At 43.8% G+C, this 27,983-nt stretch overlaps 1 protein-coding gene across 5 annotated transcripts; it reads right to left on the bottom strand.

Moving 5' to 3' along the window:
* Positions 1–1,055: 1,055 nt before the first annotated feature.
* On the bottom strand, positions 1,056–27,983 carry LOC142560015 (uncharacterized). 5 transcript variants are annotated; one of them, XM_075671763.1, is made up of 10 exons: positions 27,800–27,983; positions 27,064–27,185; positions 26,088–26,213; positions 22,312–22,407; positions 18,600–18,681; positions 18,010–18,131; positions 16,308–16,417; positions 13,085–13,171; positions 9,587–9,760; positions 1,056–1,218 (listed from the first exon to the last, which is right to left on the bottom strand). In XM_075671763.1, exons 1-9 carry the CDS (start codon positions 27,828–27,830, stop codon positions 9,589–9,591), a joined length of 948 nt encoding a protein of 315 aa, XP_075527878.1. In that variant the 5' UTR covers positions 27,831–27,983; the 3' UTR covers positions 1,056–1,218; positions 9,587–9,588. The 5 variants fall into 5 exon arrangements, with proteins under 5 accessions (XP_075527878.1, XP_075527903.1, XP_075527886.1 ...); XM_075671788.1 differs by having other exon boundaries at positions 27,144–27,185; XM_075671771.1 differs by lacking the exon at positions 9,587–9,760.

Here is a 27,983-nt window from a genome sequence, read left to right as displayed (position 1 = left end):
ACATTTTGTGGGAATGCCAAGCATTGGCCTTCCTAAGGTAGCAGGCCCTCCAGGGACTCTCTCCCCGTGGTGCAGACGACAAGGCCTTCAAATCATAGTGCATATCGAACAGTAAGCTCAACATCACTTTAGCAGGAGCAACAAGAGCTCGGAATTACCAAATGGAAAATGTTGATTTAAAAACCAAGCTGATGAACCCTATGCATTTCAGAAAATGAAGCTAGATGAAACGTCGGCAGCAGCAACATCAAACATACAAGAATCTTAGATTAAATTATGGGGTTTTACGTGCCAAAACCATGATGAAGAGTGTTAGTGCTCTGCACAGTGAGAGTTTCAGTCATGCAAGTTGTTTTCTGCTCTTTTGGGGAGCCTCAGTAATTTTCGCTTCCTTTCATCCTGTGTCCCATTTCTCGCTGTCAGCTTTGCTTAACTTCTTAGTGCTAGTTCTTGGCAGCTCGTGCGCTGTAACAGCTGCTTTGCAAGCACAGTGTAAGAATATTATGAGAGGTATGCGAATGGCACCTGTCCCAGCATACTGGTTTTGCGTACGCTTCAAATAGTTTCCGTAAGATGGCACACTCGCGTTGGAACCATCAATGAACAAGACGTGAGCCCCGAACGGTGGAGACCAATGAGAGCAGCCCTTGCAGTGACGTGCCTGCGGGAAACTGGCATTATGTGAACCATTATGCAGTACCATGTGCACTTGTTTGGTTTGGTCTCGTTCTCGCTTGTTTCGATTGTCATAGAAATGGGTGAACAGGTTGACAGAACGATTAATACCGCAGGAAACCATGCAAAACCAACACACGTATACCAGCACAACACACAGAAGTACTCGCAACTACGCGCGACGAACACGAACAACGATGCGATGTCACTTCACCCTCTAAAATGAGCTGGCGGCCCCTAACATATAGCGCCGCCCCTCGGCGGATGGTCAAAACAAATGCAAGTTGTTGACATGCTCTCAGCATGGCAACGTGCTGCCATTCGCACACCTCTTATAATATTCTTACAACGTGCTAGCAAGTCATAGGTGCTTTTAACACTCGCACTTTAACATCTTTATTTTGTCAAAAATTACAGCTTCGGATTTCTCAATATTTCCATGTAGTACAAAAAATATGTCCTGCTGGAATAGGTGGCTTGAGTGTCGCTTTTCGAAAGGGAAGCTCACAGGTGCAATACCAACAGAAGTGTCTTCTTGACGACCTGAAAAAATGATCATCATTACCAAGGAGCTACTACAGATAGGACAACAGCCTAAAGCAAACAGATACAACATTGCAAGTACACCTAGACAGTCCTTAAAACAGCTACTCTTACCTCCACTGCCACAAGGGCAATGGCAGCTCAGTGCCCATAATACAGTGTCATTGAACAATGTCCATGAAAGTCGGCAATGAATCAAAAACAGCGAAGTTGCCTGCAAAAAGTGCTGCATTTCTACGACAAATAAAAAATTATGTTCTGTTTGCCTCAACACATCTGTACAATTCAGCAAAAAGGAAATGCCTTACTTTAAAAGGGCCCCAAAACAACTTTCTCTAAGATCTTACCAGCTCATGGATAAAGAGTGACACCGTTAAGAAAACATATTCCCAAAATAATTTTCAGGAACCTAATATGAATAGAGTCATTAGAAGTGCTAAGTTTACTTTTTTGATTCCCCCTCACTCCATCCCCTCGGTCGGGGTTGTAGAAAGATCAATTCTCTGCCTATGACAACTGTTTCCTTTCTTTCCATGGTGCGCCTATGGTGACCTTTCAAGATGGGCCTCTGACCAAGGTGCCCAAGAGTGACAAAAATGTGGAGACAGTGTTTCCTAGTAATTGCTAAATGTGTGGAAGGGTGTGCATGTGCACACAATTTATGATCAAAAATGACTGCCCAATAGCTGCCACATGATTTCAACTGTCAGCCTGCAAGTAGTTCTAAATATGGCGAAAAAATGGCAGCTATCTGCAAATTCTACTTGCTAACTCCACGCATCCAAGCGATGGTTCAGGGCACCTTTAACAGCAATGTTCCACACAAAAATTCCAATATCCTGTTTAGTTGTAGACAGGCCAGCTTAAAGGGTCTGTGAAATGGTTCGGACAAATTTTGTACATGTGTAGGGTACCAGCTTCAGTATTCCGGTAACCACAGACAAGCCGGGCGTTACGATGGATGGGTGCAGGCGTAAACTGAAGCCCCTCCATACTACTATTGCTGTAATGAAGGAGCTATAGCGTATATGTACATGATCGGCCTGATCGGTCTGCACAGTCCAGCTACCTGGTGGCGTAGAGCTTAACCAGCCAAACAAAGAGCTAATATTGCTGTAATAACCAGGGGCCCTATAACTATTCCAATCTGTATTTATTTCGGTCTCCTGATGTCAAATTTACGTAACCAAAGACGCAAGCATCGGGCAATAACCCACATCGTTGTTTGAAAAACACAATCAAATGCACTCCTTGTTTATAGGTCACTTTTTTGCTTTCGAAGTGAATTAAAAAATTAAATTATGGGGTTTTACGTGCCAAAACCACTTTCTGATTATGATTTCGTAGTGGAGGACTCCGGAAATTTCGACCACCTGGGGTTCTTTAACGTGCACCTAAATCTAAGTACACGGGTGTTTTCGCGTTTCACCCCCATCAAAATGCGGCCGCTGTGGCCGGGATTCGATCCCGCTACCTCGTGCTCAGCAGCCTAACCCCATTCAAAGTGAATAGCATTGCCAACATTGAGTAGGTTTTCTTATCGAATTAGCTAGCAAGAGGTGAGGGTTTCGATGGGGCAGAGCCAGCACAGTGAAAGTAGGTAACCGGATGAAGAGGGTAGTGCCAGCTTCTGTGTTTGGTCCGTTTCCCTTTACTTAGCTTGCGGTGGCTGGTCGAAAATTGCGGCGGCATGCAACTGAAGGTTAAAAATGTCGCTAGAATGGATCCTCAGCAAACAAAAGTTGGCAAAGTGATGTTGTGTATGTGCCGAAAGGTCTCGATAATGTTATACTGCCACGCAAAATCTTTTATTACATGCAAATAAATCCATGCTCCCTGGTCACTTCGAGTAGCTAGTGCCAGAGCAATCGACGAGCAGCCATATTCTATTCCTTTTGGAACGGGGCAGTCTCCAGCTATTCAGAAAAAATTAAGTTTTGCTTGGCACATTAATGCATCTTTAAACGCGTACCCGTCACTTTGACACGGTGAGTTCTTGCGGTTTTGTGATGTAGCTTGACAGACAGGTGCAGTGGGCACAGCCCGAAAACATTTGATCAATGGCAGAGTATTATGCTGAAAAAGGCATTGAATTATTTTTCTTTCATTCGGTCTAATCATGCATAATCAATGTGCACACATCATATCAGATGGGGCAGTTTTTGCGGTTTTCGTGACGTCGCGTGAGAGACTAGCAAAATGGCGGCGTCCCGAAAATTTTTTTACCAGTTATTGAGGGCTAATTACAGAATTGGAAGAGGAAAGTTTGGAATAGCTTTACGTTATAGTGTCCCAAGTGTAAATAATTTTAAACATTTAGAAAAACATTGTGTTCATGATTACGCTCCTGCCAAAAATTTACACCAGCAGCAAAGTAGAACCACACTTGGTTACTGCTATATTCTATGTTTGGTTGGGCCCTGTGCCACCAGGTGGCTGCACCATGCAGGCCGTTCACATTTGCACCACCGCTCATCTAAAAAAATCCTACGCCTCCTAAACAAAAATCGAACTAGTTTGGGTCCCAGCCCACTTCTCAGTTGAGGACAACGAATGTGCTCATCAATAGGCCCGAGCACTGAACTCCCGAGCCGCCGAGGAGGAGGCAAGAGGATGGCAACCCATCACCAGTCACACAGATATAATCAAGTATTACAGGGATGGTAGGAAGACATTCCCACACCCCCACCACTCCTTGACCAGAGCCGAACAAACAATATACAGGCAAATCCAGGCAGGATCCTTTCCCACCCCTGGACCAGAACAGAATATACACAGAAAGATACAACACATGTCCTCACTGCAATGCACTAGGCACCCTCCGGAATGTCATAGGAGAGTGCACTTTCTCCGAAGACCACCCCCCACCTAGACCCATAACTAACCCTTCACTATCCCTACCCTTTAAGAGCAATGCGAGATCTTGCTATCCAGCCCCGTCCTGGAAGACCAGCTCTGACTGATCCACAGGAGCCAGGCGGCCCTGGAAGCATATGGAACCCGTGAAGAGAAAGCCACCCCATGAGGCGCCTAACGCACTCCATTTGATTATGGATCAATAAAATTGTTTCTCTCTCTCTCAAAAGATTCCCAGGCCCAGTCCACTTACGCTTGCGTTTACCCGAATACTGGACACGCAAAACACTATTGTAGTATCTAGTAACCCCTCGACGTGAAGCGATGGCCACAAACGTGTAGATGCTGGTGCTGATCGAATGCCGACAACCAGCACTGTCGGCCACTCCGGTCACATGTTTGCCTTGCAGAGGGACACGATGTCGCAGCTTGACATGTCGCCGATCTCTACATTTGTAGCCCACAATGCAAAGGTGAATGCATGGTGCTCACGAAAAAACAGATCAGGACCAAGTTGACTGTGCAGCTCGCGTCAACTTGGAGCGTGTTGTAACACAAGCAGATGACACTTGCTGTGTGTCAGAAAGGCTTGAGTGCAGTGATAAGTTGTCCTTGTGCATCCTCTTCCTGTTACTTTCTTTCACATAGAAACAAATTAACTAATATCCCAACTATTACGAACATTTGTTCCCCACAAGGTTGGAAAAATTATTGATGACGTGCCCTGGGTAGCCATTCAGATAGCTTGTCTTGCTGGTGTCATATGGTCACCTCACATCACTTGGTCAGGAGCAGCTGAAAACTCGGTGGAGTGGCATATGGTAACAGACCACCAGGGGGTGCACGTTGTGCAATAAAAAGCAGAGCACATGACCTGTGCAGTCAGTGTGCCTACGCCCCTCACAGCGGCTACTGTGTCTTCATTGCCGTGCGCTATGGATGTGGGTCCGGTCACCACAACTGGCGACGAGGGAAAATGCTTCAAGTAAACGACACCAGTGACGCAAGAACAAGCATGCCGGTCATTGGAAAGATAGAAGAGTTCAACGCGGACACTGCAGACTGGACCGAGTACCAAGAGCGGGTGGAACTATTCTCGACGGTAAACGACGTGCCAGACGGTAAGACGGCCGTATTTCTAACATGTTGCGGGGCCGCAACGTACTCCTTACTGCAAAGCCTATTGGCCGCTGAGAAACCTGCCACGGCGAACTTAGCAGCAATTTTTGAGGCTCTCAACAATCACTTCGCGCCAAAGGTGTCAGAAGTTTCAAGTTCTTCTCACGACACAGGCGGGACGGAGAGGCGGTGAGCAAGTACTTCGCGTTGTTAAGGCGACTGGCCGACGACTGCAAATCGTCATTGGCATTGATGACGTGCCAATGCAAACGGAATTACTGGAAACAGCCGAGTTAAACCTGGAAACCACAATGAGTACGGTAAGGGCCATCGAAGCTGCTCGCAAGGATTCCCATATGCTAAGCGCTCACCCCACGCCATAATCGGAGTCAGTCCAATTGACAGTCGAAACTGCCATGGGGGCAACAAATGTAGTGCAACCTGCGTGTCGCAAACGCGGGTGTTTCCACTGTGGCGGTACCCATCAAGCGCGCCAGTGCCAACACGTCAACTCAGTTGGCTACAAATGCGGGCCGCAAGGGCATCTGGCAAGAGCTTGCAAAAGTGATAGTGAGTTCGTAAACAGACAGGCGCAGCGCACAGATTCGAGGCGCGTGAACACCATGGATGAAGTGCTTGGGGCACCCGGAGCGAGCGAAACACTGGCAGCATACAACCTTCGGGCACTTCAGGCGGCTGGGCCGGCGCCTATGCGCAATGCGGTTATCATTAAAGGCGTTCCACTAGAGATGGAACTTGATATGGGTGCCAGTGTCTCAACCATAAGTGAAACAAAGTTCACGCAACTGTTCCCATCGGCCACCTTCGAACGATCCGACATACAGCTGAGGAGTTTTTGCAGAGACACGCGACCAGTCATCGGGAAGTTTGTGGCTCTGTAAAGCTTGGGGAGGAGGAGAGACAGCTACTTCTGCTTGTGATAAAGGGACAGTGCCCAGCATTGTTTGGTAGAAGTTGGATGAAGGAATTCCAATAGGGAATAAGCAAGCCGCAATCTATTTGTCTGTGTCGTCTGCAGAAGCTGTGTACCATTTTCGAGAGGTGTTTTCAGATGGTTTAGGCACGTTCCGTGGGGTTAAGGCTCGCATCTTGGTGCCGCCAGACGCCAAACCCAGATTATTTCAAAGCAAAGGGCATCCACCGGAGCTTAAAGACAAGTTTGAGGAATGGTTGCAGAGACTGCTCCACCAAGGCGGGGTTCAACCAGTGAAGACTGCCAGATGGGCAGCACCTGTCGTTCCAGTGCTAAAACAAGATGGCCAGCTGCGCATATGCGGCGATTTCAAGCTGACTGTTCATCCCATAGCACTCGTGGAAATGTATCCTGTGCCTGCATAGAGGAATTGTTCGCAAAGCTCCAGGGAGGAGTAAGGTTCACATAGTTAGACCTAAAGGACGCCTACCAGCAGATCGAGCTGGTAGAACAGTCACAAGAGTTCGTCACTATCAATACCCCAAAGGGCTTGTTTCAATACACGAGGCTGCCATTCGGGGTTGCTTCCGCCCCAGCCATATATCAATGCGAAATGGAAAACCTCCTGCAAAGTCTTGATCATGGCACAGTTTACTTTGATGACATCTTGGTAACAGGCGCCAGTAACGATGAACATTGGGCAAACGTCTGCAAGGTACTAGAGCGATTGCAAGAGGTGGGCTTGAAGCTGAAACTTGCAAAATGCAAGTTCTTGTTACCTGAGGTCCAGTACTTGGGCCACATAATAAGTGCTACCGGGCTACATCCAGATTCCGCCAAGACTGAAGCAGTAGGGAATGCTCCCAAACTTCGAGATGTGAAAGAGTTGCAAAGCTATTTGGGTTTGGTGAACTTCTATAGAAAGTTTCTCCCCAACCTGTCAGATGTACTGCAGCCATTGAACGGCTTGCTTACCACTGGAACAAAATGGCACTGGACGGCAGTTGAGCAATGTGCATTTGTGAAAAGCAAGGAGCTGCTCTCATCTGCCCGTGTCTTGGCTTATTATGACCTCTCAAAACCCACGGTGTTGATCACTGATGCTTCCCCTCATGGCCTGGGGGCAGTCCTGGCACAGAGAGAGCCTACTGGAGAAGAGCGACCGATATCCTTTGCATCAAGAAGCCTCACACTCACTAAAAAGGATTTCAGCCAACTTGATAAAGAGGCACTTAGTCTTGTGTTTGGTGTCGCAAAGTTCAGGCAGTATCTCTGGGGACGGAAATTTGAAGCGGCTACCGCCGACAAACTCTTGTTGGGCCTGTTAGGTGCTGGAAGGCCTACTCTGGAAACATGCTCGCCAAGGCTTCTTCACTGGGCGTTGCTGCTGGCAGGGTACAGCTACAGTTTGAGCTATAGGCCTGGAGGCCCGATAGCCCGTGCAGATGGGTTGAGTAGACTCCCCTTGCCAACAACTGATTGCTCTCCAGGGACACCTGCGGAGGTATTCATGCTTGAAGGTGTCTATCCCCGTGTCCTTTCATCAAAGGTGGTTGCCGAAGCCACTGCAAGAGATCCAGTGTTAAGAGTGCTACAAGATTTATGGTCTGGTCATGTTCAAGAATCGACATCAGAGGGGGGGCCATACATGTCCCGGTTCAATGAGTTGAGTGTGCATCAGAACTGTGTGCTCTGGGGAAACCGTGTTGTGGTACCCTCCAGCCTCAGAGGGGAAGTCCTCAAGTTACTACATGAGAGCCACCCTGGGGTCACAAAAATGAAAGGCATCGCCCAAAGACATGTGTGGCGACCATCGTTAGACAGCGGCATCGTAACCACGGTTCAAGAGTGCTTCGCCTGCCAACAACAGAGACCATTGAGACCAGTGCCTATGATGCCGTGGCCGTTCCCAAACGGCCTGGTCTAGGATTCACGTGGACTATGCAGGACCTTACCGGAATTCCTATTTTTTTTTATTGCAATTGATGCATTCTCCAAATGGATTGAAGGTTTTCCCGTTTCATCACCTTCAGCGGAATGTACAATTGCGTGCATGCGGGTCATGTTTGCGAATCAGGGCCTCCCAGACATGGTGGTATCGGACAATGAACCCGCATTCGTGAGTGAAGCATACGAGACATTCTTGAAGAAGAGCGGCGTGAGGAGGATGCTAGTACTGCCCTATCACCCTGCTTCGAACAATGCGGCGGAGAGAGCCGTTCAAACTATGAAAGTAAAATTACAGAAAGTTGGCCCAGGGGACCTTCGTGCACAAATTGCACGAATACCGTTATCACGCAGGTTGACACCCCACGAGGTCACCGGGTGTTGCCCATCTGAACTGTTGATGGGATGAAGGCTCAGGACTGCATTGGATCTGCTGCGGCCAGACCTAAGGAAAACAGTCCTCCAGAAACAACTCGCTTAGAAGATGGAGTACGATCAAAGAATGAAACTGAGGGTGCCAGCACAACCAGGAGACAGAGTATTCAGCAGGAATTTTCGGCCAGGTCCGAGCTGGATTCCCGCTGTAGTCGCCAGGCAACACAATTCACAGGTGGAGCTACAACTGGATGATGGGCGACAATGGACCCGGCATCTCGACCATGTAAGGCCACAGTCGATGCCCAACCAGCACAACCGTCAGTGCTCCAGCCCTTCTACCGCACGTTCGGAACCACATTTGACTTTATCCTCGGAGACCGGAGGTACAACTGACAGTGGTTTACCCGAAGGAGCGACAAGCTCGGAGGGTCAGCTACTACTATCAGGCGAGCCCTATCAACTGGAGGCCAGTAACACCATATCATCAACGCGCGCCGATTGCTCCCTGCCTTCTTCCACAAGTCGGCTTCGTCAAAGCACTAGTGAATGCAGTCCAGTGCTTCGGTTTTCTCCGTGAACTGTAATTGCTTATATGCTGTTAAGCTGTTAAGGGGGGAGGAAGTGTGGTAACTGACCACCAGGGGGTGCACGATGTACAATAAAAAGCAGAGCATGACCTGTGTGGTTAGTGTGCCTACACCCCTCACAGCGGCTACTGTGTCTTCATTGCCGTGCAATTGGTAGCGATGCACATTTTTAAAACCTTGTAACTACAGTCTTTACACAGAGCACTTAAATGCATCACTTAATGATCAGAAGGGCCAACCCTAACGACTCAATACATCTGTGCAAAACCATTTCAGGGTCCCTTTAGAAATGAATGAGCGTATAGAATTTTAAAGGGCATTAAGTAGTAACAGCACATCAAGTAATCACAAAGATGACACTTACAGAAACAAAAGATACCCATTTAGTAATAAAAGGTTGTATCCTATCTATAAAGTGTCTTATTTTACTCAAACGATGACTGATTCAGAATGTTATTCCAGTGGTATTTATTATAAAAACTACAAAAAATATCTACATTTTCCATCTATAAATGCGAAATAACATTATTAGCAATAAAAAAATCACCTTTATTTTACATTATGTGCCAGACTCAGGGTACGGAGTTCCTGAACTTTCGTGTGGTACTCTTTGATCATTGACTCAACCCTCGGAGACCAGATCTTCTCAAATTGTTCAAGTAATGCCTCTTTTTCCTTCAGTATTTTTCGAGCCTCCAGAAATTGATGTAAAAATTCATTTCTGCAAAATAATGAGACACTGTTAGCATTCAACGTCACAATATGCTAGAAGGCAGGGTGCAGTCTTGTACAATACTCAGCTGAATAAGCTCCAGATTATCACATTTACATGTAGGGCGTTCAAATTAGGTCTAAGCACCTATTCCAAAACGGTGATCTACACTGGTGAAAAATGTGATGCCTCAGACTGGAGCCAACGTTTCTACAAGGGGACTTGTCATTGTCAGGGCACAACTCCTTTCCTTGGCAGAATTTTTGTACATCTCTCCCACCCCAAAGGGGAGGAGGAGAATAAGTGGATCTGCAGAGTAAGGTGAGAGATGTCAAAATGTAAAAAAAGACAGGGGGAGGGGGGAGGTGCAGTGCTGCAGGTTTTTTTCCAAGTAGTCGGGATGATATAAATCAAAAAGAACATTCACGTGTAAGTAGCCATTGTCAATTGGGAATTGAAATACACACTATGGATTGGCAATGCCTTTACATGCGAAGGTATATTTTCTATTTATGTCAACTCTACTTCTTGAAAGAACCAGCGTCACAACCCCTCTCTCCCCCTTCCTTTCGAACATTTCGACTTTTCTCACTTTACGCAGCTGCTTATTCTTAAGGAAGAGTATTAAATATAGGGTGTCCCAGCTAACGTTAGCCAAGCTGTTCAACGGAGAAAAGAGAATAAAAAAACATGGTGCAAAATACGATTTTAGAACCTATGGTGTTTGGTCATCAGACCTGTGACCGCTGAACATTGTAGGTCTTATAATTGTATCATGCACAGTGTTTTTAAAGCGCCATATTGCGCACTCTCGAATGGCCTCTTTAGGGTAAGCGAGATGTTTTCCATATGTTTACTTTCGTTGATTAGCTTGGCTAGAAGCGTAGACTGTAGGGCCAGTTGGTGTACCATGTAGAGTCGTTGAGCGAAAATACGGGTGGGAAGAAACGGAGTGAACAGGACAGACGCTCTTGCTTGGCTAGCATTAGCTGGGACACACGGTACAAGTGCTGCCAAGATAACCAGCTGTTGCCCTGACAGAGCCCTTGTTGAAATGCTGGCTCCAGCATCGGGCATCCATCTTACCTGTGAACCTCTGTCTTGTTTGTATTCCAAAAAAACATTTTCTGTATCAGAGGCACATCTGCTAATTGGCCTGTGGCACACATGATAGTTATACATAGAATGCATATTAATCAAAGGCGATACCATAAAGCAGCGCTACAATACTTATGAGCTTGTAGAAGTGTTTTCAGCAGAGGTATACAAACACAAGGTACTATTGCCACACCCATCAACATTCTCATTCCATCTGTCTATACGCTTAACCTTGTTTTCACCAACCCATCTGGCACACTTATTCCAAAGTACCAACTTCCAGTCCGACGCAGATGAAGTCAAATGCTGTCCTAGTCGCCTTATATGCAGATTGTAGCAACTTGGGAGATCCCGACCTTCTTGAATGTCGCCAAATCCTCTCTTTTTGGGGGAGAACAGTTTACGACCAATTATCATCCGAGACAGAGAGTAAGCGCTACCAGTGGTCAGACACCATTCAGAATGGCAGTCGAGTTTCTCCAGAAGTTGGAGGTCATAATGGGTGAGAACACCAAAGGGGCCTTTGCCAGGGATTTTCAAGAGGCAGAGTCAACAGCAAAACTTTTTGTGCATGATGTCATTACTCACTACTCCTAAACAATGGATTTGCTAGCTCCCGCAGGGCCTTGGGTCATGGGCACAGGGCCCATGACCCAAGAGGCTGTGAACATCTGCAGCCACATCACCCTCAATGTAGCATCCCGAGTACCCAACATAAACCTGCTATGCTGATACATATGTGTAGCATCACTGAGAGGAAGACTAATAAGTAGTCACACAATATTAGAAACTCACTAAACACTACAATTGCGGAAGCACTGCTCAAAACTGACACACAATATGAGATCTGAACACGTAGCTGCTATGAGGTTGAATTCAGTAAGTGAGTGTGAAGATGGTTTTATTCAACAGCATCAGAAAACAACAATGACAGAAATATTGCTGCCATTCTTGAAGTTTTCATTATGTCCTCAAATACCTGGTGCACTCGGCAATTTACTTATATATTCACATTGAATGAATGTCACTATAAAACTTACACCACAATGCCAACACAACATTTAATAATTTGAAAAATGTGCACTTGTAAATATAGGTTATGAAATAAGTTTTGTAATTTAATAATGATTGTTACAAGCACCAAGAGCAAAACATCACTCACTCACATTCAGTGACTGACATAAATCAACATCCCAAATATTGCTGCCAAATAACAGTGAATGAACGAATTTCCAGCAGTAAGTTAGGTGAAATTCTACAATGCCGGTACACGTATGTGTGTGAATGAGCAGGCAAACATGCATGCACGCCTGCCTAGCTGGCGAAATAGTGTAAGGAGTTCACAGCATTTCTTTTTTATTCAAGCAGGGCTGCCTCAAAGGGCCCCAAACTACCCTGCGCTCGAAAATTTGTTACATAGTGGCCAGCTGTGTCCTAGTTTACAATAAATATATCGCTGAAATAATTTTTGACATGGTGCAGTGATAGCAAAGTTACAGCCATTTGATGATTGACTATGTGGCTGCAGCTGTTTCTCGCTCCCCTTCGCTACCTTTCCACTGGCACTCTCTCACCTACTTACATCAACGGGTCACATCAACACAACATAACAAAGGATCCTCTTTCGTCCACATCTCATTGCCCTCCGCTTGACCCTGACTGAATGGAAGCTTCACAGTGGGTGAGCCCCCTCCCTTCTCGAGCACACAGTCGGCTCTCATCATGTTGGCACTGTTGCCCCTCGTCAACCAACCAATCGACAGCATTTATCCTTGTGACGCCGCCTGGAGCACCACCCTATTGACATAATAATGTGAGAAGTAGGCACCGGAAAGGCGAGGAGAGGAGCACGAGGTTGTTTTTTTCATTTCTGGTGTCCCCATGGCACTGCCGCATTTGCCAAAAATGATAGTCACGACATCCTGTAGATGATATGCGTTTATTTGAAACGAGTAAAAAAAAAAGGGGTGGTTAAGGGGACCTTTAAGGCATGGTACAAACATTACATAAGTGGATGTGACCCCTTTCATGTTGAAACTTCAGTAACGTACTGCACATCTTTCAAGCCATAGAACTAGTTGAGATTGTTCAAGGTGCCCTGAATACTCAGCACTTAAGTGTAATTGTGGTTTAGTCTCACTGAAATGTGGTTACCACAAACAGCAAACCTGCTGCGACATGTTGTGTAGTACTGCTATAAAGTTCATCACCAAAGATATCTTCAAAGGTACTCACTGCATATTAGGGATGACCACCTGCATGCCCCTGCCTGTTTTATGGCTATCTCCATATGTGGAATAATATTCCAGTTCTAGCAGTTCTCTAAAAATGTAATAGAAAACTTTAGTTGTAAATAGATGAAATGCATGGTTACTATGTGCACTGTTCTTGAAGAATCATTTTCAGACCAATAAGTGCACAATGTCATGTTCTCACACCTACACACCATACAGTCAACTCTTCAAGGGGACACCAAAGCGGCAATACATCCAGTATAAACATTTCCTTGAATTTATCTTAAGCAAATTTGCTGATGCAGTAGGCAGACATCCATGTAAAAAAATATAACCTGCAGGCCTTCATACCATATTTCAGCTTTACTAAATAGTCAAACACAAGCTGGGGTTCCATTTAATAGTGCACCACATTGTACACTACTTCATGAAAAAGAACAGGCCAGCCAGCCGTTGCTGGCAATTAATAGCTGACTTTTAATATTGTTGTGGTAGGATGTATGTTCAACTAGATTTCAGTGGGATCTACGAGTTATAAATGGCCCCAAAATCAAAACATCAAGTCTAGCCATATTGGTATAATGTACTTTTCAAGGTTGACTAACATAAAATTCTTGTGCTTCACTCTTTTTGCTTTATTATGTTGTTGTTGATTCTGTAGTAGCAGCATGAAAGCCTCAAATTTTTGAGTATGTAAGCAAATAGCGAATGATTTAATTTTAATGTGACCAGTTCGAAACGTGAAGAAAGGGGGTTAGCAGAGGGGCCCGATTTTTATTAGTCATATCATAAGAAGCCAACAAATACTGACACCAAGGACAACATAGGGGAAATGACTTGTGCTTAATAAATGAAATAAAGAAACGATAAATTAATGGAAATTAAAGTGGATGAAAAAACAACTTGCCGCAGGTGGGAACCGAACCCACAACCTTCGCATTTTGGACGTTCGGACGCATTTCGGACATTTGGACGCAAAGGACGTTCCATGTCCGCCGCCAAGGTCTGTGAGTGGTGGCGCTGGCTAACACTCCCAGGGTTCTACTAGGGCACATAACTACCCCAGGAAAGTGGATGGGGAAATGGCGCCGCGGTAGCTCAATGGGTAGAGCACCGCACGCGAAATGCGAAGGTTGTGGGTTCGGTTCCCACCTGCGGCAAGTTGTTTTTTCATCCACTTTAATTTCCATTAATTTATCGTTTCTTTATTTCATTTATTAAGCACAAGTAATTTCCCCTATGTGGTCCTTGGTGTCAGTGTTTGTTGGCTTCTTATGATATGACAATTCGAAACGTGTGCTACGCACAACCCTGAAGTAGGTACCAGAAGACATCACAATTATCTGTGTTGGTGGTCGCATAGTATCACAAACCATTGATGTGCATGCCAGTTAGACCAGTGCCATAGATAAAGGCTACACCATGACCATGTTGCTGAATGCCGGTGCACATCGAGCTTCCTCCTGCCTCGCACTGTGCATCTTGACATTCCACACAATATAAGCCCAGATTAGATCACTTCTCCGAGAACGTAGAGGATGCCCCTCACCTTGCCCACCTCTCATCTTGTCGAATGAGGCAGCTTTAGCAGTGCAGATGGCACTGCACTGCAAAAACGCATGCACAAATGCACACACGCACAGGTATACCTGTATAAAGGGCCCCTCACCAGGACACATAGCAAATTTTGGCTATAAGTTGCAAGCCGTTATGTGCCTTCTAAGGAGTGTTCTACCTCAATAGTTTTTCAAATTAGTTCATTAATAGCAGAGACAAAAATATTTGTAGTGCCGCGAACCCATAATTTCAGGAGGCGAGCATTACCGCCAGCATGGACACTCTCTCCACTTGCCCCGTCTAGCCTCCGCATGCGAAATTCCTTCCCTGCGTTTTCCCATACCGGAGCCAGAGGATCGCAGGATGGGCACCGCCTTCTTTTTTTTTTCTCTCACTCACGTTTTTGCTGAGGAGCGCACTTCCAGTGATGGTCTCACGCGCGAGCTGTTGTGTTTATCTCGTTTCGCGCAGCAGACAATTTTGTGCACTTTGCACTAGAACACCTGACTAGCAGTACAAGTCAGTGCCACAATCACACGCACTGAGGCAGATGTGAGAGAATGAAAGAGCATGATCGCGGTGCTGGAACACAGTATAAAATGACATGTTTTGTTCTCTGTGCACGCGACTGCATAACGTGGCAACAAGCAGATGAAATGGAAGTACATCTCTCTTGCTACAGTATGAAGTAAAATAGACATGCCGACATTCTGTTTGTAGATTTTATTACTTCTCTAAACTTTAATTCATCTATTGAAGCAACAGATTAAACAAATAACTGATCTTGTCTTGAATATTTCTAGAGGTCACGTGTCACTGCAAGTTACGTCGCAGCACTTCCATATATGTAGGTGCACTTGTGCCTGCGAGAAGGGCAAACGGCATCTGGTTTGAAATTTAGGCTCTTTTTGTGGCGCGTAGGGATGTAATACTTAGCATACACGATAATTGGCGTGCACTGTATGCACTGCACTTGTCAGCTCAAAATGGCCAGACCTGGTGAAGGGTCCTTTAAGAACACTGTGGTGTAGGCCTCCATCTAAATAGTTGAGGTTGTTCAAAGTGCCTCGAAACCGCTGCACTTAAGCGTCATTGTGGTTTAGTTCCACTGCAATGTGGCTAACATAAACAGCAAACCTGCAAAATGCCTTAGCTAATTACTTTCACAGGGTGCATGCAATACTGCGTATGTGGCATGTGTACATGCAACTGTGTGCACTGAATATCTGCAGAAAACACACTGGTACACAGTTGCTATATTATTATTTGCACAACGTTTACGTGAGAAGTGTGTCACATGAATGTACAGCGAAAAATGAAGTGCAGTAATCCACATGCTACAGGAGGCATGCCTATGACTTGTCATTCAGCAAACACTTCATAATCAACATGAAGGACCGCAGCAATCAGTTACTCTTTTATGACCAGAAGAGCCTCAAACTAGTCTCCTATTTATAAAGCATGCTACAACTATTTATCTGATGTAATAGTTTACACCGTGGGTAAAAATATTTCCCACATTGTATCAACAGTTGCAAGAGGCTAGGTCATAAACTGTGAGGAAAGATATCTAAAGTTCAATGATACCTGGACATTTTCAGTCTATTTATGGCTCAGAAAGTTAACTTTACTAACCTGCTGAAATTATATTCCCGCACATTACTTACGCAAAGTTGATGTACATGTCGATAGCCATCTCCAGCTTGAAGAAAAATAATTGCTCTGCTTCATCCAGCTCAGGCAATGACAAACTTCTTGTATTGAATGCTTTTAACACCTGAAAGGGCAGCTTATGCAAGTATAACTGATACCAGGGTTGTACAAATTCCATTGCATGTGAATATAATGAAGGATGCCACTACTGAAAATAATTTATTTAGTTGTGCCGCATTTATTTTGCAAGAAGAACATCAAAAATTTCTGTACTGATCACAAACAATTAACAATACACCAGTGCATTGATGTAAGCAGTATTAGTCATTGTATCCTTACCTCCGGGGTCACTAACTAGTATACTGAGGCAAATGGTCCACTGAATAGGTGACAAGAAAGCTGCATTAGAGCCTCTCAATGATTAATAATAATGCACTCACATGTTCCTGATAATAGGCCCAAGGTCTGCATGCTTCAACATAAGCACATTTTCTCCGAAAGTAAATTATTCCATTTCACATGGCAAAGGAACAAATACAATTATGGGCCTTCTAATGGCTTCACAAGGCATCCACTGCCTTCAGTTGTACATCCGTTTATTAATATTACCAGATGCCATGCTGTAAGCAAGGCCAAGAAGCTTTACTGTTAACCAAACACCAGAAACACCATAAATGCTTTGAACAAAGCATTCAGTTTTTTGCAGACGGAAATTTTCACTTAATAAGGGAGAAAGAATGATAATTTAGCAATTTTCCTACAGCATTGGTACTGCTTCTGTGTATAGATAGTTTCACTCGCGCGATAGCTGCAGCGAGAGCTCGCCCCCAAGAAACTTCCGGTCACGGGCCTTATCAGCCTAATGCACCAAAACACAAAGCGCGTTTTTAAGTTATTTTACTGGCAGAAAGTCTATTTTTAAGTTGTCAGATAAAAGACATCCACGTTAGCCTCAAGACAAATACATAAATTTCGTGTAACTTAGGGCAACATTCACTTGTAAAATTGTTCTTATGTACAGAGGGAAAGTGTTGAAAATCTGCGACTTAGATTTTAACGCACTCTTGCTAGTCAATATTGCAGCCAATGCCTTTCTTGCTCGCTAAATTTAGCAGGCTAAGTCAATGAACAAAACCGGAAACCGTCCGGGGCTTATGTTTATAAACAGTGAAAGGGTCTATAGTAAAGTGGGTGCAGCTCTTATACAAACAGCCTGTGGTTGCCATCTTAACACAATTATTAATAAAAGACCGACACATGACCACAATACATTCCTTTCCTTTTTTTTTCTACAATTCTGCAAGTGGTAATGTTTATGAACATGTGCATTAAGTACATTAATTTGGATTTTTTACACAGCACCTTTACAACCATAAACGGACAAGGGCTGGTGAAAATGAAGGTTCTGCAACTAATTTATCAATGGGCTCAGGCATGCACTTTTGTGTGCACTGCTATTTTCTAGCAGCAGCAAAAAACAATAGTGAAAATTTTCATGCTATTAAAACAAGGAAAGAAACAAGCAGGCAGTCCACTTTCCAATACTACAGGCAAGCAAACTAAAAATTTTACCTTAACATTTTCAGCATACTGCAGCAGTACATCGCACAATCTGTGTTATTTTTACAACAGCAGTCACAAACTGGGTGAAATGTTTATGCCAACACCACTGATTCTGCAGCACTAAAATATGAGAAAAAAATAAAAGGCACAAACCTTCTCAAATTTACGAAGGCACTCTACACGCTGGAGACTCAGCATGAAAATTGACCTTCTGATGCCATCAACATGTGCACACACGGACTGGACTGCAATTCCCACACCTGCATTCGTGACAGCTTGAAAGAATAAAAAGAGGAATATGATGTGTAGGTTCCTGGTTGACATAAAATAAGCCTTTAACATCCTGACTACCTCATTCACTCATCACTCGTATGTCTGCATCCAACAAAAATGAAAGAAGTGGACTATTTTTTCTAACATTCTTCCATGAAAAACAAATATCCAGGCTTCACTGCTATGTAAACAAATACTATTTGCAGTTTGAGAGTATCACAAGATGTTTAAATCAGATCACACTGAGCTATATTTGATTAAACAAGAAAGGTTCCTTAGGAAGTTCACCAGAAGTTTCAATATAGGAAATTGACACGAACATAAAAAGAAAGCATAAGCCCACAAATGTGTTTATATTTATATATTTTCTAAGGAACTTACCATGTGTTTCCTTTATAGCTTATTTCTACTTTTATGTGGATGGCACAACTTTCTTTTTTCAAGAGCTCAATTTGTGAAAAAGGTCTCACCATAATCCAAACAGTGTAACAACCTTGACTGATGGTGCTCGAGATGTTTTGAAATTGCATGATGTAATTCATCTATGAAAACCTAAAAAATAAAGGTAAGAAAGTTACTTTAGTTGCAGCTTGTCTTTTCACCCCATACTGCATGAATCATTATTTTTGTGTGACAAAACTTGAACAAAATGCCCAAACTTCCAGTTCTCCAAAAAATAAAATGCACGGTTATGACCAAGTCAAAATTTACACATATCATTTATTACACATGAAGCAGTCATGATTATATTTAGTGACTACAAAAACACACATTTAATTATAGAAAACTGGTGAAATATATAACAGTTGCAAAAATAGAAACGTTTGTACAAAAAAGTGTAGAAAAAAAATATATACATATATGCAGATCCCATGCCCTGTGAGAATTGGTTTAGGCGACGTTTTCATTGATATCTGCGAGGAACACTGTTCTTTTTTAGCAACCATTTCCAAGCACAAAAGACACGGCCAACGTAGACTTATTTTCACTGGGAAATGCCTCACTCATAGTAAGCTTGTGGTGCTCCAATATGCAGATGCCATGCATAACAATGAAGGAATGACAATATTCATTTGTTTATTTATTTATTCAAAATACCTTACAGGCCCGAATAATGGGCTTGGGTAAGGGAAGCTTCAAAAAATCTTACATAGTATAAAGAGCATACAATTATAGAGAACACAAAACACTTTGTTAATAATGATACAAGGAAGAATCAAGTTTACAATAACTCTAGAATCCTCAGATCAAAAAAGAAAAAAAGAAGGCATACAAGAAGCAATGCACACAAGAAGTTATTTAAGGTAAGAAATGAATGCTTATGTCGTGGCGGAATTTTTCTTTGTTAGCTTCAGCTACCAGGATATCGGGAAGGTCGCTCCACAAGCGGATGACACGTAGAAGCGCAGATGAGTTAAGAGAGTCTGTTTTACCATAGATGCGCATTAAAGAAAGATGATTATGCAATTTTCGTGAGGTGACTGGAGAAACTTGCAGAACTATTGGTGATGGCCTTGGTCCGTGAACATACTTGTGAAACAGCAATAAAAGTGCTACATCACAACGAATGTTCAAAGAAGGAATTGATAAATTGTTTTTAATTTGCGTTATACTTTTGTTGCAGTTGTAATTTTGTGAGATGAATCGAGCGGCTCTATTCTGAACAGATTCTAGCATAGTGGTTAAATAAATGTAATGAGGGGACCATATTGAAGAAACAAATTCAAGTTTAGGGCGAACAAATGTAAGATAGGCTAACTTGCGGACATTAGTCAGCGTCTCACGGAGGTTCCAGTGTAAATATCCCAAGTATTGGGAGGCAGTTCCGCAGATGTTATTGATATGTGTAGTTCAGGAAAGGTTTGATGCCAGGGTTACGCCTAGATATTTGAAAGAAGTAACTACAGACACAGGATTGTAATTAATATACTATGAAAAGTTGGAAAGGAAATGTTTGCGAGTGAAAGACATTACTTCACATTTACCTGGATTAAGCGACGTTGGCCAGGTGCTACACTAACTGCTAATAAGGTCAAGATCATTTTGAATTTTTATGTGGTCATCAGTACTAGCAATTACTCGGTAAATTATACAATCATCTGCAAAAATCCGCACATGAGAAGATATGTTATTTGGTAAGTCATTAATATATATCAGGAAAGGTAGTGGACTGAGGACACTGCCCTGTGGCACACCAGAGGAAACATATGATGTGAAAAGAACGGCATGATGACGATGGCATGACAACAGCGGAATGACGACACTGATTGCTGACAACAGAATGATGTCGACTGAAAGATGGTAGCATGATTACAACGCTGTGGCAACGACAGCACAATGACGAAGGCATGATGATAATGGAGTGGTGACAACAGAATGTTGACAGCATAATGACCAAGGCATGATGACAATGGACCAACGACGATGGAATGATGTTGATGGCATAATGAGGAAGGAAGAGCAACAATGGAATGATGAAGATGGATTGATGATTATGGAATGAAGACAGCAAGAGGATGATGACAGCATGGCAACATAGAAATGACGACGATAAAATTATGCCGGCCAAATGACGATGGGATGATAATGAATTGATGACAGCATAATGACAAAAACATGTATTGATGACTGAACAATGACAATAAAGTGAAGACGACGGAATGATGGCAGTAGCACAACAACAAAGGAATCAAAATGATGGGAATGAAGGCAACAAAATTATGACCAAGGAATGATGATGGTGATATGATGACAAAGGTGTGCTTGTGTCGGAGCTCACATCTGTATCTATGTAATTCACCTGCTGCCCCAGGCCACCTCGTTTTGCACTTTAACCGGTACTGGTTTGCACTAGACCTCGGACCAGCCAATTATGCAAGCAGCCAACACCCGAGAGGTGGGGGAAAGAGGCAAAGAAAGCTCCACTTCAAAAGGCACTTATTTTGCACAGCTTCAGCTAGTACATAGTTGTAAAAAAATTGATGACAGCCTTGACTGCCAGGAAGATGGCTTCGATATCAGAGCTAGACTTCCTAATACATGTTCTTTTATGTGGCTTTCCAACTTTGCGTAGCCTTTAAAAGCTGGAGCACAAATCATTTTCAATGGCAGTTCTCTGTTGCTGCTATCAGTTTTTAGAATGTGGTGGGTTCCACACGTCATTTTACCATCACAACTGCTGGTGCCCATATTTCTTTATATATAAACAGCAGAGTAGCGGCTCTAAAGATGATACATCATGTAAATACATTATACTGTACTACTAAATTTGCCTTCTACCAACAAAACTGGTTTGTTTCCTGTGCCAAAAAAAGTTACCCACAAATGTATGCTGCACCATATGTGATAAAAATAAATGCGTGTCTCGCATAGTCAAAGGTTTTCTGCATTCAAAATATTACAACAGACAGATAAAGAGCAACCACATGCAGTGAGAGTAACATAGGGGGAATATTTTCAGCTGTAAATACTTTAAAGTTTAAGTTTCATCAACTTTTCGCATGCCTAGCTACTACCAAACACATTTTAGAAAAAGAAAGTAGAATTCTTTCTAGTTTTAGCTGCTACGGATACGATACTAGATGTCGCTAGACTGCTATGCTCCGTTCCATACGTAGCAGTCAACGCTGAGGAAGCTACACAAGAAGTTCAATCAAGGAAAGTTATCACTCCGTGCGTTTTGACTATGCTTCATTGAGCATTCCGTCCATGCTTCGAGCAGCATTCGCTCACGCGAGCATGCACGTGAGGCTCCTCGCGACAGGTTGCAAATAAAATAACAAGGAAAAAAAAACATTATCTAAAACAATGCATTAACAGCCGTAGTATAGTACAGTGTGTTTGTTTCTAAGGGTTAAAACTTGTTTCATTCAATATCAAGCCTATATAAAAAACTGTTGCACACAACTGCGGTCAAGAAACACGAAACTATATCCAAGTGCAAACAAAGCCCCCCGCCCCCCGCATTGTAAGGAGTCTCTCTAGCCTCCACAGTGTTGACTGTTACGTATGGAATGGAGTATAGATATGACACAGATTAAGGATAAATTTGTAGCATTTCATTCCCTCTCACTTTCGTCAAGTTAGAAGTTCGGTGTCATATATGACACAGCATGTGACAAGGCCCAACAATGACAACCCAAAATGGCACAGAAGTTCAAAGTGTAAATAAAATCTACTTGCCAACTCTAGTCCAGGATCTTCCGAACCCAGAAGACCTCCCAAGGGATCTTGAGAAAGCAAAATTTTGGCCTGCAGCCTCTCAACTTGTCCAAAATACTATAAAGAAAATCACTTTCAGTGAGCAATGACTAACACATTTTCGGCATGCTAGTATAATAAGAATGACAAACAAAAACTGTGATAAATGATGTTCTTGGTACACTTGCCAAGAAAAAAACACATTGCCTAACATATTAGCTAAATGAGGTCAGTAAAGGCAAGTTCCAACTCTGACAAGGACAAAGCTCTGACTGCACAATACGGGCACTCAAGAGTTTTATTGGAAAGACACAGAGGAATATATACCCACATCCAAAATTTCCTCGAATCGACTCGCTCAAACATGGGTCTGAGCTTGAATGAGCCCTGCGAGTCTGAGTGGGCCCAAATGAATCATATAAGAGTAGCGCGAGTCTGACTCAGGACGAGTCGAGACTAGTTGAAGTGGGCATGAGCTTGAGTTGGAGTGAGACCCAGTGAATCATAGCTGGTGCAACTCTGAGTGAATTCAAGTTTTAACTACATAAGACTTCAATGTTTCTCTTGTCCAAGGGACTGCATGCAAGGCTGAGCCCATATCCAAAGTGAATATGGCTACATATTCACTAGTGGAACCACTGGATTCACTGGAACCAGAGACCTGAGTAACCTGAATAAAACAAACACTTGTGGCAGTTTACACAGTAAGCTGTGCAAGAATTTCAGTGCATAAATACAGTTCAACACGCCAATTAAAAGATACTATTGAAACAATACTATACGTTTTTCACAGTACTTAACATATGCATTCCCTGCCTCCAGAGTTCCCAACACACACACAACAGATATGTTGCACTTGCAGCTAACCAATGCACCTCAGCAATTATGACGTGGTTATGTATAGATCTGGCTTTTTATTTGAGCAAGTACCCTTCTGGTGAATCCGAGCCCAGACAAGTTACAAGCCACCAAATCTGAATCAAAATAGTACGAGTGAGCCGGTGAATCCATTAGTCTAAGAGTGAGCCTGTCATTCTGTGAGTTTGAGTGAGTGTGAGTGAGTCTTGTCAACTATGATTTTCGCAAGTCTGAGCAAGTTTAACAATGTCTGATTTTGGCAAGTCCAAATAACAAAAGTGGCAACCGGGTCTGATTTCTGGCGAGTCTGAGACACTCTGGAGACAAATATAACATCAGCCTAAATATTTTTGTTCCGCGAACTCTTCAATCCGACGCTGTTATATTGTTATATTAAGGGGGCACATAAACAAAGAACATAATATTTGGGTAAGCAGCCCAGACAATAAGACAAAATTTGATCATCAGATGGCTGAATGCACTTAGACAAGAATGCCAGGCACGTCCATAAAACTTTGTAATGCACAAGACCTCACAAAGCATATGTAACTATTCTAAAATTTTTTACTACCACAGGTTTAAACAAGCATTAGAAATGCAAGAAAGGAAAAAAAAAACCTACCTGTTGACATATAACAGCCCTCGTGGTTAGCTAGGCTAGATATGTGGTTAGCTAGGCTAGATATTACAGATTCTGTCCGCATACCACAGTACTCTTCCACAATATACAAAGCATTTTGCAAAAATTGTGCACAAAATTTTCCAATATGCACAGTATGTACAATATATCTGCTCTGGGTATGCATAATGTAAGAGAAAGAGAAACGTTTATTGTAGTAGAGGTTGTTTGGTTATTGTGGGTGGAGCCCCTCTTCCAAGGCCCCACTGTTTACAGCGGCTCGCAGGGCCTGGTCAAGGGTCGCCAGTTGGCTTCCAATTCCACTTCCGCGAGTCGCGCCTCCCACGACCCGTTATGGAGAGTGTTGTCTAGCAGCGGCGAGGTGGCAGCCGGCAGGCATAACGCGCACATTAATATTATGTGTTCCAATGTAAGTGTTTCTTCGCACCACGGGCATTTGTTGCTGTATTTGTCTGGGTACATTTTGGTGTAGCCTGTATAAACGTGGGAAAGTGTTTGTTTGGAGGTGGCGCCAGTCCCATGCTTGCCTCCTGTCTAGGTCTGAGTGAGGAGGGGCTTTGGATCGCCTACTTAGTCGTCGTAATTCGAGGATTTCTCTTGGCGCACCGGGTGTCGAGGTGTTCTCTTGGGCGGTGTGGCCCGCGGCTTGGCCTCTCATGCCTCGAGCCAAGCGGTCTGCCTGTTCGTTCCCCGCTATCCTTGTGTGCGCCGGGCACCAGGTCAAGCAATGATCCATAGTGAGTTCCGTTCCAAGGATGCGGAAGACACAGCCTGGTAAAGCCCCCCCAAGGAAGAGGCAGCAGGCGTTCTGCGAGTCTGTCAGCACGTAGGCTGATTGGCCCTTAGCTTCTGCGGTGCGTATGGCCAGCGCTATGGCCACAGCTTCGGCTGTTGCAACTGATTTCGTGTGTATGGATGCTGCTGTAGTTGTTCGTCCTTGGCTAGTCACGACTGCTGCAAATCTATTGTGGGTGCCTGTATTCCTGTGATAAGAACTCGCATCTGTAAAGTAAGTATCTGGATCGCTTTGCCACCTTCGTAAGATGGCTGCCCGCGCGCGTCTCCGTGCCGCATGTTGGACTGGATGCATGTGACGGGGGATTAGTGCCACATGGATTCTTTCGCGGAGTTCGGATGGCAGTAGTATTGTTTCGTCGCTACAATATTGTGGTGTCAGTGAAGTCTTTGTAAAACCGAGCGTCCCTGAGGTGTCGTGTTTAGCCATTCACACTGCGCCATTAGTGTGGCCGCTGCATATTCCTCAAATGTGTTCATTATTCTCAATTCATGTAGTCGGATCGTGCTTGTGCTTTCAGGCAGGCCGAGTGCTGCTTTACAGGCGATTCTTATGAACTTGTCTGCATGTTCAATGTCGTTATGTCGCGTGGTTTGGAAAGGCAGGGCATACGTTAGATGACTCATGACGAAGGCGTTTATTAGTTGCATGGTGTCTGCTTAGGTCATGCCTTCTCGGCTGCGTGCAACTCTGCTAATAAGCCCGGTTACGCTCCGAACAGTGCATCCGAGATTGGAGAGCGTTATGCTGACACTGCCCGTTTCTTTGATGCACATTCCCAATACGCGCACGTGGGATGCCCTCTTGATGGGCTCTCCCTCCAAGGTGAGCTGCAGATCTGGAGCCCTGGTCGCTCGGGTATGTCTAGGTCTAATATGAATGTACTCAGATTTCGCTGGAGCGCACCTGATGCCTGCTCGCCTCATATAGCTTTCAATGGTGTTGATGGCCTGTTGAAGCGTGTCCTGTCAGTTTCCGCAGGATCCTTTGCAGGCCCAGAGTGTAATGTCGTCGGTATATATGGTGCAGCCAAGGTCCCGGTTTTTCTGTAAGTCTAGGACCATTCTACGTAAGCCGATGTTAAAGAGAAGTGATGACAATATGCATAATGTAAGGATTCCTTTCACTTGATTCTACTCATTTCTGCACCCAAGCTGATCCCAGTGACAATGTGGGAATATGAGTGAAGCAGCACTTGGGCCACTGACGAAGCACAAGAAGGAATGGGATTGGAATAATATTGTCACATTGTCCTGGCAATCTTGCTTTAAGGCAAGATTGCAGCAATCAGTGTGATGTGCTTCTCTAGATATCTAACACTAGTGAATATAGGCATAGATTCAATAATTCACACTATTACGTATTAAATTACTCTTTCAAGCTAATGCCCTCATTACATTATGCAGAGGCAAGTAGCACTACCATGCACATTATGCTAAGAAGAAAATGGTTTAATTTCCATACTTTTTTGTCGATCAGCAATAGTGGATAATTTTTTCTTTGGCAAGACTGTCGAATGTCTCTCCACACAGTCCTCATATAAGAAGCTTGATGATATCGTTCTTCTGCAGTTGTGGCAATAACTTCAGCCTTTAAAACACAAAATAACATGGGTAAAATAATTAAAACTGGGTAAGTGTGGGGCACCTTTGAAAAGGTTCAAAGTCACCTGAAGCTTAAACTTGTGACACCCATTTTGATAATTATCGGTCGCTGTATGAGGTTACCTCCGCAACCATAAGCGTAAGCAGGCAAGATTCTGTGGTCTACATAACATGCTACTTAAGTGCCCCTATGCCTGTGGTGACAACTGTCTATACAGGCATTACAGGCAAGCAAGTAACTGCTGTTGCCCTTGCGCTAGTACTTCCGATGCCTGTGCACTCGCCTGGCACACAACTCGGTGTATTACTTGGCTTAATGCATGAATACTAAGCAAACAGTACGAAGTCGCAAGCAATATAATTTACATCCTTGCAGTTACGGTGCTCTTTGTTATGTGCTCCGAGCACCATGCTGTGAACCTGCAGATCAATGCTGCTGAATGCCAAGACAATCTCAAGTAACTGCTGTTGCCCTTGCGCTAGTACTTCTGATGCCTGTGCACTCGCCTGGCACACAACTCGGTGTATTACTTGGCTTAATGCATGAATACTAAGCAAACAGTACGAAGTCACAAGCAATATAATTTTACATCCTTGCAGTTACGGTGCTCTTTGTTATGTGCTCCGAGCACCATGCTGTGAACCTGCAGATCAATGCTGCTGAATGCCAAGAGAATCTCACATTTCACCTACCTATGGTCTTCCCTTAAATTGATCGATTATATTACATGTTATGACACAAAGGCATCTGAGGTCGCAGAGCACCATAACAAATATTTATTATATGTGTGAGCTGAATAAAGGAGATTAAGCAGCCCACCCACACAGCGACATACCTCCTTCAACTTCTCGTAGGTGTTGGATGTGAGAAAGTGAGGTGCTAACTTCTTTAGCTCGTCAAACACTGTTTGATTACCAGAGCTGTCGAAGTCCTCAGGGTTCCAGCCGAGCGTGACAGCTACAACAGAAGGTAAGAAAGAGCATCAGAGAAAATTAGTCAGTACAATGTACAAACACAGAATAACAAGATCGAAAATCCTCGCAGGAAGATTTGTTTTTTGTAGATTTACATGTACAGCCTTGGAGTTAGTGGCACGAGGATTTTTTTTTCTGCTGAATACATTTTTGGGCAAGGTTCTGAATGGTGTTGTGCAAGTCCCGGGGCGCTTTTTTCGTTGCTGGGTGTTCGTTTAAACTAGCTGTATTTTGACATGCCCCGAGGGAAGTGAGAACTTGCGCAAGTACAATTAAACAACGTGTTATTATTTGGTATAGGCATAATTTGGCAGCGCCTTCAAGACATCAAAAGGGCAACAGGGACACCAAAAGCTGTAACCCGTAATCATGCAAGCCTGGTACCACCCGTTAAACACCCTAAACTTGAAATTATCAAGAAAAAAGAAAGAAAAAGAAGCTTACATCAAAGAATACATAGCACCGCGATTCAATGTTCTAAAGAAAAAAAGTAACAAAAGAACGGTAAAAAAGAAGGGGGGGGAAGAAAAGCAGAGTAAGAGCGTTTTTGTGGTTACCAAAAATGTCAGGTGTTCAATGACACTGGGAACAGCTTACCCTTAATGGCAACTTCCATAGCCAAATCCATGCAGAAGCCTGTCTTGCTGTGCTTGTTAAACCATCAAGCAAACCAAGTTAAAACGGTTTCCACGCAAGGCGCTTTTCAGCTCCCGAAATTTAAACGTCACGGCCGCACCACAGAACACAGCTGCTTTAGCCGCAGCATGCCGCGCGCCAACGC

Source organism: Dermacentor variabilis, chromosome 1 (assembly GCF_050947875.1).
Source record: "Dermacentor variabilis isolate Ectoservices chromosome 1, ASM5094787v1, whole genome shotgun sequence".
Taxonomy (NCBI): Eukaryota; Metazoa; Arthropoda; class Arachnida; order Ixodida; family Ixodidae; genus Dermacentor; species Dermacentor variabilis.
The sequence above is the reverse complement of the archived record's forward strand: the minus strand, read 5'-3'. Positions and strand labels throughout refer to the sequence as shown.